The sequence below is a fragment of the Choloepus didactylus genome, chromosome 19 (genome assembly GCF_015220235.1).
Source record: "Choloepus didactylus isolate mChoDid1 chromosome 19, mChoDid1.pri, whole genome shotgun sequence".
NCBI lineage: Eukaryota > Metazoa > Chordata > Mammalia > Pilosa > Megalonychidae > Choloepus > Choloepus didactylus.
In genome coordinates this window covers 42506902-42519688 of record NC_051325.1, presented here as the reverse complement: position 1 = coordinate 42519688, position 12787 = coordinate 42506902, and the positions used below count along the sequence as shown (strand labels likewise).

Sequence of the window (12787 nt, the reverse complement as noted above, 5' to 3'; positions counted from 1 at the left end):
GGATAACCAAGGAAACCATGCCTAGACAACAGAAAATTACAGCCTACACTAAGAAAAACAAAGTTATGGCCCAGTCAAAGGAACAAACGTACACTTCAACTGAGATACAGGAATTTAAACAACTAATGCTAAATCAATTCAAAAAGTTTAGAGAAGATATTGCAAAAGAGATAGAGGCTGTAAAGGAAGAACTGGACATGTATACGGCAGAAATCAAAAGTTCAAAAAACCTACTAGTAGAATCTATGGAAATGAAAGGCACAACACAAGACATGAAAGACACAATGGAAACATACAACAGCAGATCTCAAGAGGCAGAAGAAAACACTCAGGAACTGGAGAACAAAACACCTGAAAGCCTACACGCAAAGGAGCAGATGGAGAAAAGAATGAAAAAATATGAGCAACGTCTCCGGGAACTCAAGGATGAAACAAAGTACAATAATGTACGTATCACTGGTGTCCCAGAAGGAGAAGAGAAGGGAAAGGGGGCAGAAGCAATAATAGAGGAAATAATTAATGAAAATTTCCCATCTCTTATGAAAGACATAAAATTACAGATCCAAGAAGCGCAGCGTACTCCAAACAGAAGAGATATGAAGAGGCCTATGCCAAGACACTTAATAATCAGATTATCAAATGTCAAAGACAGAGAGAGAATCCTGAAAGCAGCAAGAGAAAAGCAATCCATTACATACAAAGGAAGCTTAATAAGACTATGTGCGGATCTCTCAGCAGAAACCATGGAGGCAAGAAGGAAGTGGTGTGATATATTTAAGATGCTGAAAGAGAAAAACCACCAACCAAGAATCCTGTATCCAGCAAAGCTGTCCTTCAAATATGAGGGAGAGCTCAAAATATTTTCTGACAAACAGACAATGAGAGACTTGGTGAACAAGACACCTGCCCTACAGGAAATACTAAAGGGAGCACTACAGGGTGATAGAAGACAGGAGTGTGTGGTTTGGAACACAATTTTGGGAGATGGGAGCACAACTATGTAAGTACACTGAACAAAGGTAACTATGAATATGGTTGAGAGAGAAGATGGGGAGCATGTGAGACACCACAAGAAAGGAGGAAAGATAATGACTGGGACTGTGTAACTTGGTGAAATCTAGAGTATTCAACAATTGTGATAAAATGTACAAATATGTTCTTTTACGAGGGAGAACAAGCAAATGTCAAGCTTGCAAGGTGTTAAAAGTGGGGAGGCATTGGTGGAGGGATGCAATCAGCATAAACTAGAGACTGTAAATAATAGAATCATTGTATTATGCTTCCTTTAATGTAACAAAGGTGATATACCAAGGTGAATGCAGATAAGAGGGGGGGATAGGGGAGGCATGTTAGACACTTGACATTGGTGGTATTGTCTGATTCTTTATTCTACTCTGATTTAAGGTTATTTTTCCTTTTGCTGCTTCCTAGCTGTCATTTTTTTTTGTTTCCTCTTTCTTTTGCCTCTCTACCTTCTTTGATTCTCCCTCCTGCCTTGTGGAAGAAATGTAGATGCTCTTGCTTAGTATGAGCAGAATGTTCAATTAGGATGAACTTAAATGTTTGGAAATGAACAGGGGTGTTGGTAGCAAGATGTGAGAATAACTAACAGCGCCGAATGGTGTGTGAATGAGGTGGAAAGGGGAAGCTCAGAGTCATATATGTCACCAGAAAGAAAGTTGGAGGTCAAAAGATGGAAATGTATAAAACTGAATCCTATGGGGGACAATGTCCATGATCAACTGTACAAATACTAGAAATCACTTCATGAACCAGAACAAATGTATGACAATACAATTAGAAGTTAATAATAGAGGGGCATATAGGGAAGAACTATATACCTATTACAAACTATATACTACAGTTAGTAGTATTTCAACATTTTTTCATGAACAGTAACAAACGTACTATATCAATACTAGGAGTCAACAATTGAGGGGGGTTGGTTAGGGATAGGGGAGGTTTAGAGTTTCCTTTTCTTTTTTCATCTTTCACTTTATTTCTTGTCTGGAGTAATGAAAAGTTTCTAAAAATTGAACAAAAATTAAGTGTGATGGATGCACAGCTGTATGAGGGTACCCAGGGGCAAGTGATTGTACACTTTGGATCTTTGGATAATTGTATGGTATCTGAACAATCTCAATAAAAATGGAAAAAAAAAATTAAAAAAAAAAATGTTACCAATTAAAAAAAGAGATTAAAGAGACAATGACAGTTAAATTCAATACATGATCCTGGACAGGATCTAATAATGGAGAAAATGCCCAAAAGGACTTTATTGGGATATAAGAAAAAATGAAATGGTATATCCATAAAAAAAAAAAAAAACAAAAAAAAAAACAGTATTACTTACATTTATATGTATGCATGTATGTTTTTTGTTAATCTTGCCCCACCCCACCCCCCATGTAATAGCCAGAGACCTACATTTTTTAAGTATCATTATATGAGAGCAATTAAAACCCTAATTAATTTAATAAGGTGGTTCACTCCCACTAAATTATGCAAAAAAAAAAAAAAAATCAAACAGATGGGCAAAAGAGAAAGGTTATATCCACACTGACTTGATCTCTAGCAAAGTAGTAAAGGCAATGTCCTCTATTCTGTGTCACTTTTTATAAAAACAACTAATTAAGTAAGTTTATATGACAATTTCATGAACTATCTGAATCAAAAAATAATTGAAACTTCAAACGGTGGAAGATGAGATCATAAATACCAATATTTAGCACTGAAAATATTCAGCTCATCTCCCCAAGACATTATTGGCCTGGGAGAGAACTCTAATATTCAGTGCAATGCACTCTCAGAATTTACTAACATTTTAAGTATTAAAACGCACGTTTCAGAAAACAAGTTAATTACCAAAGAGTAAAAGAAACAATTATAACAAACAATTTAAAAGGCAGTCACGTTTCTCAAAAGGAAAAATCAAATGCCATTAATTTTTTTTCATCAACACAAATTTATTGAGCACTGAGAGGTGGTAGGGATAAAAAGATAGAGTGACAATACTACTTATGAAACCGTTACACACACACACACACACACACACACAGCCCAGTAAATCAGTCTACGAAACGGGGTAACAAGAAAGCATTAAAGCTATTATACTGTTTTAGAAGAATCTGCTTACCCACAAACAATATACTAATTACTGACAACCACCTCCTCTTATTATTGCCATTTGAGATCAATAAATACAAGCAACAAGCATTTAATTCACAATAAGGGCAGTACTGCACCACATCTGCGGAAGCACAAAATAGTCAGAACCAAACTCCTGTCACCAAGTTGGTCAGAAGGGGAAACAAGACACAATAGAACAGTGGAGAGATTCAGGAGTGATAAAGGAAGCACCATACAGGTTCAGAGGTATGACCACTGTAGGCCTGAGTGATCAAGTAAGGCTTCTCCTTAAAAGGCTGACTTTAAGGTAAACCAGTAAGTGAAAGCCAGGAGAGAGAGAGAGGAGGAAGACAAAAGGGTAGGTGATGACAGGGAAGGTCTTTAAGAGGTTTTAGGGGAATCTTTATTAGTCTGGTTAAAGAGCAGGACTATGCAGATTACAGCAGGCATTTAATGCAAGAATTTACACTTGTTCCTACAGACCAGAGTTTTTAACTGAAATTTTTTTGTTTTGTTTTAATTCAGATTTTCCAAAGTAATCTTCCTTCTAAATTGACAAAGCTAAAATTTACAAAGCTGGTTTTCAGGTGATTCAAAGTCCCTCACCATATGACAGACCAAAAGCTTTAACCAGAACTTTTCCAAAAGGAGACACTGACCCTTTCATAGAGCATAGCTGAAAGCTGATATTTTTCTTATAGAAAATTCTTACAAATGAGTAAGGAGCTAATGCTTCTTTCTCCATTCTTTACTATATTTTCCAAATTCTTTACAATGACATAAAATTCTTTTAAAATCAGGGAAAAAAAAAAACTTTTTTAAAGCAAAAGTAAGGCAAATATCCTACATTATGGCCTTTGTTTCAGAAGATAGGAAAATATCAGTAACAAACTTTCAAGTGTAATCTTTGGGCCTACCACAAATTTGTCCAAAATAATTTCAAGGCTGTCTGCTTCAGTGTCTTCAGTCTCTCATAGGAAAGGTTCACTTTAATGTTGAAGATTCATTTTACAGTCACTTTAGCTTAAGGTGAGACAAGAATTATGACAGGCAAAAGTGTACTTGTTTGAGTGGAAGAGAAAGAGGTCACAGTATTTTACTATATAACAGCCATTAGATCTTAAAATCAAAGCCAAAAGCTTTTAAAACAAACACACACCTGTTAAAAACCTCTAGTAAGATAAATATTATACAAGCCCATCTCTCATATCATTCATGTTAATACCCTCTTTAATTGGACGAGTAATGAAAGTCACTGCTCAAAGGATTAACAACAAAATCAGCTTCTATAACATAAAAAAGTAAAGTTTATGAATATTTTATTATGATTCTAAAAACAGACCAAATAGTCAGGTAGAGCTTACCTTGGAACAAAAAGATTTTGCAAGTGCTTTAGTATACTTTGAACATATAGATTAGGCTCTTTAATAACTGGCAATGGAATAGAATCTTTCGGCAACACTAAAGCCATAATCCAGTCTGTATACACATCAACACAATATTTTACAGTCTCTCCATCCAATGGAAGGGTCAGTCCATAGCATATTACTTCCATGGTCCATTTTACCTAAACAAACAAACAAAAATACATACAGAATTATCATGCATTCCTATCTATATCCTAGTAGACTGATTTAAAATATTAACTTCTTTTATTGCTAAAAACCTCTAAATTGACAGTATATTCATCTCAACAGATGTATCAGATTTTTTCTAGTGAATGCACTTTCCCTGTATCAGACATACTTGAACAACACTTTCTAAATTAATTACTTATTTTTAAATATCAAGCCTATGCTGACTTTTACCTTTTAGCCATTATCATTTGCTCTGTGAAATAAAATCAAGTACAGGTTATTTTGATATTCCACAGAGATAGGAAAAGCAGAAATAGAAAATTTTAGATTTCCCCAACTTAATTTGCATACAGATATGTGCATCACTTAGGCAATCATATACATAAATTCAATCGCATTCCATCTCCAGATTATGAAATGTTAACAAATGAAAGGGAGGAAGCTGAAATGTTCAACTCTTACTCTGCAACTGTTTTCTCTGCCAATAATAATAATACTTAGAATGGAAAGGAGAACAAACATAGGATCTTAACTGAGCACTCACTCAGCTGTACTGAGGGACTTCCAGGCTCCTGACCTTCTGAATCATATCCTAGGGGCTGAAAGTACTTGCCTAAGAAACTGTTGAACCATTGCCTGCAGTCATGAAGAATGGGTAAAGTGCTATGAGAAAGGGGAAATACTCTAAATTTGCAAAAGAGGATGAAAATATATTCCAGACAATATAGACTGGAAAGTTTAAGTAAATTCCAGACAAAACTCCGGGACAAATTACTAAGCAGATGATCAGTGAGCACTTACAAGAGGGAAGCGTGATCACTGGGAACCAGCCTGTGCAAAAAGAACAAGTCATGCCAGACAAGCTTCATTCCTTTCTTAACAGGGTTACTATGAAGACAGCTGACAACTGTGTAGCACTTAAAATTGAAGAAGCACATTCCAAAATATAATCTAACCACCACAATAACCCTGTGTTAAAAGGGAAACTATTCTCACTATACAGATAAGAAAACTGAAGCTTAGCAAGATTAAGCAATTTGCCCAAATCACTGGTTTGTAAATGGTGGAGTGAACAAGTTGAATCCTATCTTCTGAATGTAAATTTGAAGCTATTCTCACCATGTCATTAGCAGCCTTCCCTGGCAAAGGGGGATCTGGGGTTTTGCAAGAAGAAATTCAGTCGGATGGAAGATATCCCTGTGGACAAGATGGAAACATATGTGCCAGAGGATGGTAGAATGGTTGGCATTACAACTGGTTGAAATATCACATGAGAGGCTAATAGTAGATTAATGTATTCAAGATCATTTTGGAAGAAGGTGTCCAGTGGCATGCCAAAAGCCCTGCCAAGAATCTGATTTAGGGAAAAAAAAAGAAAAATAGATCATATGCTGAAATTTGTAGATATCACAAAACTAAAAAGGATGTCTAACTTGTTGGATAGAAATTCAGGATTCAAAAAGCCTTCAACAACTGAAAACTAAAGTTGAATCTAACAAGATAAATACATGTATTAAATAGTTGAAGTATAAATATAACTGCAGAGAAAATAAAAAATTATTTGCAAAGTCCCCTTGAGGGACTTGGGGAAAAGGTGGAAATATTAAATTCCCCCACCTGGGGAACTCCTGATAGTCTCTCAAGCATTAGGGGCTCCCAACTTAATAAGCCAAGCCCTCGATCTTGAGGCCTGCCCTTATGAAACTTATTTCTGCAATGGTGAAGCTAAGCCTACTTATAATTATGCCTAAGAGTTGCCTCCAGAGAATCTCTTTTGTTGCTCAGTTGTGGCCTCTCTCTCTAAGACAACTCTGCAAATAAACTCACTACCCTACCCCTCTACATGGGCATGACTCCTAAGGGTGTAAGGCTCCCTGGCAACATGGGACATGACTCCCAGGGATGAGCCTAGCCCTGGCATTGTGGGATTGAGAATGCCTTCTTGACCAAAAGGGGGAAAAGAAACAAAACAAAGTCAAGTTTCAGTGGCTAAGAGATTTCAAACAGAGTCGAGAGATCATTCTGGAGGTTATTCTTATATAGTATATAGACATTTCTTTTTAGTTTCTAGTGTATTAGAATAGCTAGAAGGAAATACCTGAAACCGTTGAACTGTAATCCAGTAGCCTTCATCCTTGATGATGACTGTATAAGTATATAGCTTTTATTGTGTGACCAAGAGACTGCAAAAACCTGAGACTGACATTCTCTTTATCCAGTATTTGGGCAGATGAGTAAGAAACATGAAAAAAAAATAAATAACAGGGGGAATAATGGGTATGGGATTTTTTGGGTGTTCTTTTTTATTTTAAGGTTTTTTTCTGAGTAATGAAAATGTTCTAAAATTGACTGTGGTGATGAATGCACAAGTACATGATGATATTGTGAGCCACTGATTGTATGCTTTGGATGGACTATATTGGATTGTATGCTTTGGATGGACTATATTGTATATGAATATATCTCAATAAAATTGCATTAAAAAAAAAAGTCTACACTAATGACCTGGTAATTGTCTTAATGACTTTTCTGTGAAGTGTGAATTTCTCTGTTAATATGTCAACAAAGTGTAAAACACTTTACAAGGATGATTTTATTATGAAATTGTGTATCTGCTGTGTACTCTACTAGTGATCCTTGTTGCCCATACAGTACATATTTTTGGTTACATTCTGAACACTTGATTAACATTTATGTTGGCTGGTAATCTTTGTTGTTTATTTCACTTTTTGAACTGTCTGTTGATTTGTTTATCAAATCTGGAGACCAGAAAACGAAACAAACAAAAAAAATTTGCAGAGGTTAAGGGTGGAAAATATATGGTTTAACAGCAATAAATGTTAAAGAAGACTATAACTGCATAGTGAAGTTGTGACAAATTTGAAAGGCGAGTGGAGAGTTCAGCACACAAGAGAAGGGATTTGAAAAGAAGCTAGAGGTCCACAGCTATCAGATGAAGGAAAAAAAAAAGAAGAGAGGTTTGGTGATACCGTCATACTATAGCTTAAGAGTATAATGCTACAGGGCACTAGATTGAAGAACTATTCTCTCATATCCTTTTGAAGGTGGGAAAGGAGAAGAAACAGAAGTACACCAAACTACCTCCATCTACTCAGGTGTGTCATCTCTTCCCAAGAGAAGACAAAGGGCTACAGACACACCAAGAGAACATGCCAGCACCCACACTGGTCCTCAGGGTTAAATCTCTGCTAAGGTACTCTGAAGAGATAAAAATGCTCCTCAGACTGAGAGGCTTCGTCCTTTAGTGACCCATGGCCAAAAGAAGGTTACAAACTGCCTACAGAGCTACAAAGTTTAGTCTTATATCCAAGTCTAATCTTTTCTTCATGAGAAACCAAAAAGTAAGAAAACACATAGGGTCTGAAAATGGGGTACAGATTTTGGTAAACCCAAAGCCTGAAGGTTACAAGCACCGGGAACAAGTTTCTAATCCTGTACCTTACCAGACCTCATATTAGCAAGCTCCAGTATCACTCCATTCTTAGCACCCTCCACTACTTCCCACTAGTAACTTAACTTCAGCTCAGTCCCCGAATCCAAGAGCAGAGGCCTGGCTCCAGGCCAAGTCACTGTGACAGCCACTCCAAGAGCTCCTTATCTTTAGGAATAGCAGATACAGCCCCAATTCCAATCTCTTGGGCTCACAGCCAGAAGGACTCAGTTGCTCTGCACATTCTTACAGCTGGAAACCAGGCAAGGATAAGGAGAGATGCGAACACAAGAGAGCTGAAGCTCAGCATGTAAGTGTCACAGCCTGAAAACTTGTCACAAGATAGGCCTCCAGTCAGGGGCCATCTAGAGATAGAAATAAAGACCTTCCAAACATACCTCTGAATGGAAACCAGAAGACTAAGCCCAGAGCCCACCCTAAAGAGAGGGGGCATGACACTCAAGTCTCTGTCTGGGACACTGAGTTCAAGTGGAGAATTGGGCCTGGCTAGTAGGAAACCCCAGCAACAAAATGGTATAGCCTATTCCTTATCCCACAAACCCTGAGCTCCAACTCTCAATCCAAATGAGGTTAAAAAGAGATGTTATGCTGCATTGCGCAGAAATCCATAAAAAGTCAACGTCAAATAAATTTTTCAGTAACAAATTTGTATTTTCACATAGTATAATGATATGAAGCAACACTTACTTCTTTGTCAGTTTTTAACATACACTCATTACCAGCCACTGAAGGGGCACCCAAGGCTTGCCCAAGAGGACGCACCACTGCATTTGCCACCTCTCGCCCCAACACTCTCAGGATAGCTGTTGCAGCACACTGGTATGGCCCTGGTCATTCTGAATCACCAAATGAAGCGACCTCCACTCAGAGTACATTGTGCTACTAAAGTACTATCCAAACGACACCTGAAAAGACAAAGCATAATTGCATGTCAAATTATAATGCTGCAAATTAATAAAATAAGTAAAACACAGATTTACCCCACAGACAAGATAAAGGCGGTTGCAAAGGTACTGCCTCTAGAAGACTGAGAAGAAAAATTATCGAAATGTTTGTGGAATGTCCCAAAATAGCCTCAAGGTAAGAGCTGGCAGGGAAGCAAATGTCTGAGCACCTCCTCAAAAGAACCCTTGGAGGCCCTCCCCTGGAGCTGATCTGGGGTAAATGGCCATTATGGCCAGGGAAATAAAATGATCAGATTTGTGATACCCATAACATGAAAGAGCCCATCTTTCCCATGGCTCCAAGATTAAAAAAAATAGAGAGAGAATGGCATGCCTAAATAGGAAAGAGAAACAAAGGAAAGACTTTATTTATCTATGACCCAGATTTTTCATTCAACAATTTCTGAATACCTATTACATGTTAGAAACATAACCCTGCAATTTCCCACAAACGTCTTCAAATTAGACTTTATTTAGACTTTACAAAATCCTTTGAGAGTACTTCATTCCCTGCAGCAGTGGCACTCAAACTTCCAGTAGTGAAACACGTGGAAGTTAGTAGTCTTTAGAAAATATTAAGAGCTACCACTTACTGAGCATTTACTACATGCGACTCATTCATACAATCATCAAAACAACCCTGTGAATATTAAGTAATGTTATCCCTATTTCAAAGATGAGGAAATTGGGGCATATAGAGGTTTGCTTCTTCCCTAAGCTTCAGAGCTATATTGGGGTTGGGCTCAGGAGCCCATGCTCTTAACCATAGCCAGGACTGCCTTTTTCCTATACATTCCCTATGAAATGGTATCTAAGTTTACCATTCAAATAAGGAATTTTAGCTGCAGGAAACATAACTGTCTGAATGCAATGTAAATATTATAACCGTAAGTATCATAACCATGAAAAGAATCAAGGATGGCTAGCCCTTTCCAATTCATTTCTATTAACTTCCATTTTTTCCTTGTTCATTGGTTATAAAATCTGTTTGCCCAGCTAGCAAAGTTTAAGCAAAATACATGGGTATAATTAATCTTAATATTAAGAAAGTTCTATACCTGAGGTTTAACTTTTCTTCAAACTGGGAACAGACTACCATTGCTTAATTTTATCCTGGAACACCTTATTCTAGTTCACCAAACACCACTGTTTTTCAACAGCATATGGCTTTTGAGAATCAGGGACCTTACAGAATGAAGATTAAACTTCTTAGCATGAGAGTCAGTCCTTCATAGCCTAGTGCCAAATTAATTTCTTTCTCCTTTCCTTGCATCCCTTCCCCTCACTTTTCTTCCCTTAGAGCCCTTGGAGGCCCTGGAGCTGAGCTGCGCCCTCCTCCATCCTAATTATTCTTCACAGCTTCTTTTAGAGTCTGAGGGACTCTGGGACCAGGCCCCTTTCAGTGACCCTGTAAGGATCTTCTGGTCTTCTCCTTTGGACCAAAAGGTCCTAAAAATGAGAAGGCAGGAGGAAAGAACCAAAAATGAGCCAAAGAATGGGAAAAAGCAGGATCCAATAATTCTAAGGAAAGGTGGATGCAACCAATTATTAAAATTGCCTCCATTTCCTCAGGATTAATAAGGGATTCCCCCAAGGATATCCTGATGACCCCCTAAAATAAACACTTTCAAACATGGAAGGAAAAAAAAGGAAAGCTCTGATAGGGCGCCATCTCCCACAACTTCCTACCCATACATTTTTTCTCGCTTTTTAAAAATTAACACACACATATATGCACATACACATACTTATATAAATGTATATAGTATACATACTAGTATATATAATTTATATACACACCCTATATATATATATGAACAAGAACATAAATGCACAAGAATATTATACTACAGGATGTTTGGTTTTAATGTAGTTCTTCACCCTTTTCATTATTTGTTAGGCTTCATTCTCTGTCCACATAATTCACTTCCCTCAACAGATAATTATGTTAACAGCCTGACATTTCTTCCTGTATTCTGTGCCACTCTAATTCAATAATAAAATAATTTATATACATGCATAACTAAGAATTATCTGTTTTATAAGAATGAGATGCACATTTTCTGCATATTGTTTTTCCCATCCAACAGCACCTCATGAACATCCTTCTAAGATAACTAATATAATAATGGATTCATTTTAATGTTTGTGTAATAGTCCATGGCATGGATGTGGCATAATTTATTCAACTAATTTCCTAATGATGGGTGTTTACTTTATTTTCCATTTTTTGTAACTAGGAAATAATGATGCAATATGCATCCTTTTTCATAAATCTTTAAACAGTAGCCCTTTTATTTCTAAGGAATAAGTTCCCAAGAGTGAAACTGATGGTTCAAAGGGTATATGTATTTTTAATGTTAATAGGTCTTGCCAGATTACTTTCCAAAAACAGCTGTAACAACTCCCACTTACATTAGGAATGGTAAGAGCCCTTCCCTCCCCTCAATCCCACCCCCTTCTAGGGAATAGTCATTATTCATTTATTCGCCAATTTGAGGGTATGAAATGAAATTTCATTGTTCTAGCCAAGTGTTTACCTTTGGTCTCTAAGAATTCTCCCTCCCTCCTCCTCTACCAGTGCTTTTCAAACTGTGGATCACAAAATAAACTTAACAGGTAATACTTTTAATGATAAAGAATAGAGTATACAACAGGGGGAACACAAATAGTAAAGGTAAACAACGTTCTGTGAAACTTGTTTCATTTTATATGTGCATATGTTCTGGGTCACAATGTAAAAATATATTTATTACAGATCTTGATCCAAAACTCTGAAAAACACAACCCTAAACAGTATATATATAGTCTCCTACATTATTCTATAATATCATTGTTTAAGTCTTCACATTGAAGTTTTAAATCCATCTGGAATTATCCCTATATGTGGTGTAAGAAAGATCCAATTTTATTTTCTTCCAGATGTACAGTCAGCTATGTCAATGTCATCTATTAAAAATATATCCTTTTAAATGAGGGGGGGAGGTGGGGTATGGGATGCTTTGAGTGTTCTCTTTTATTTTTATTCCTATTTTCATTTTTATTTTTTGGAGTGATTAAAATGTTCAAAAATTGATTATGGTGAAACTGAACAATTGTACCCTTTGGATGACTGTATGGTAAGTGAATATATTTCAATAAAATTACATTTTAAAAATATGTGTGTGTGTGTATATATATATATCCTTTTCCCACTGACCTGAAATACCAACTTTGTCATATATTAAATTCTCATCTATATATAAATCTCTTCTTTCTGTTCAACTATTTGTCTAGTTGCCATGATAATTTAGGTACAGTGCCTTTACAGAATATTTGGTAACTGGAAAGGAAATTCCCTTTACCTCCACTGTTCTTTTTCAAAACTTTGTCAATTCTCAGGCATTTATTCTTCTATATAAAATTTTAAAAGATTTTTATCCAATTAAAAAAACGACAAAACCCTGACAAGATTCTAACTGAAATTGCTTATGCCACCTTCCTAGCTTCATCTACTACTGCCACTTTTCCTCACACACCCCAAGTTATGAACACAAAGAACCACCGACGACTGCTCAAATCCAGTAAGTTCTTTCATTCCGATAAGTCATTGCCCATGCTACTCCCATTCACTGACATGGCATTTCCCACCTTGACCAATTTATGAAGTACTCATCCTTCAGGGC

The 12787-nt window shown here is 36.6% G+C and overlaps 1 protein-coding gene across 1 annotated transcript in view; it reads right to left on the bottom strand.

The window, feature by feature from the left end:
• RALGAPB (Ral GTPase activating protein non-catalytic subunit beta) overlaps positions 1-9053 on the bottom strand; it is a 121332-nt gene extending 112279 nt beyond the window's left edge. Inside the window, 4 exon segments of the mRNA XM_037811401.1 lie at positions 4494-4696; positions 8866-8964; positions 8966-8986; positions 8988-9053. Coding sequence (XP_037667329.1) covers positions 4494-4696; positions 8866-8964; positions 8966-8986; positions 8988-9053 — 389 coding nt within the window.
• Positions 9054-12787: the final 3734 nt, after the last annotated feature.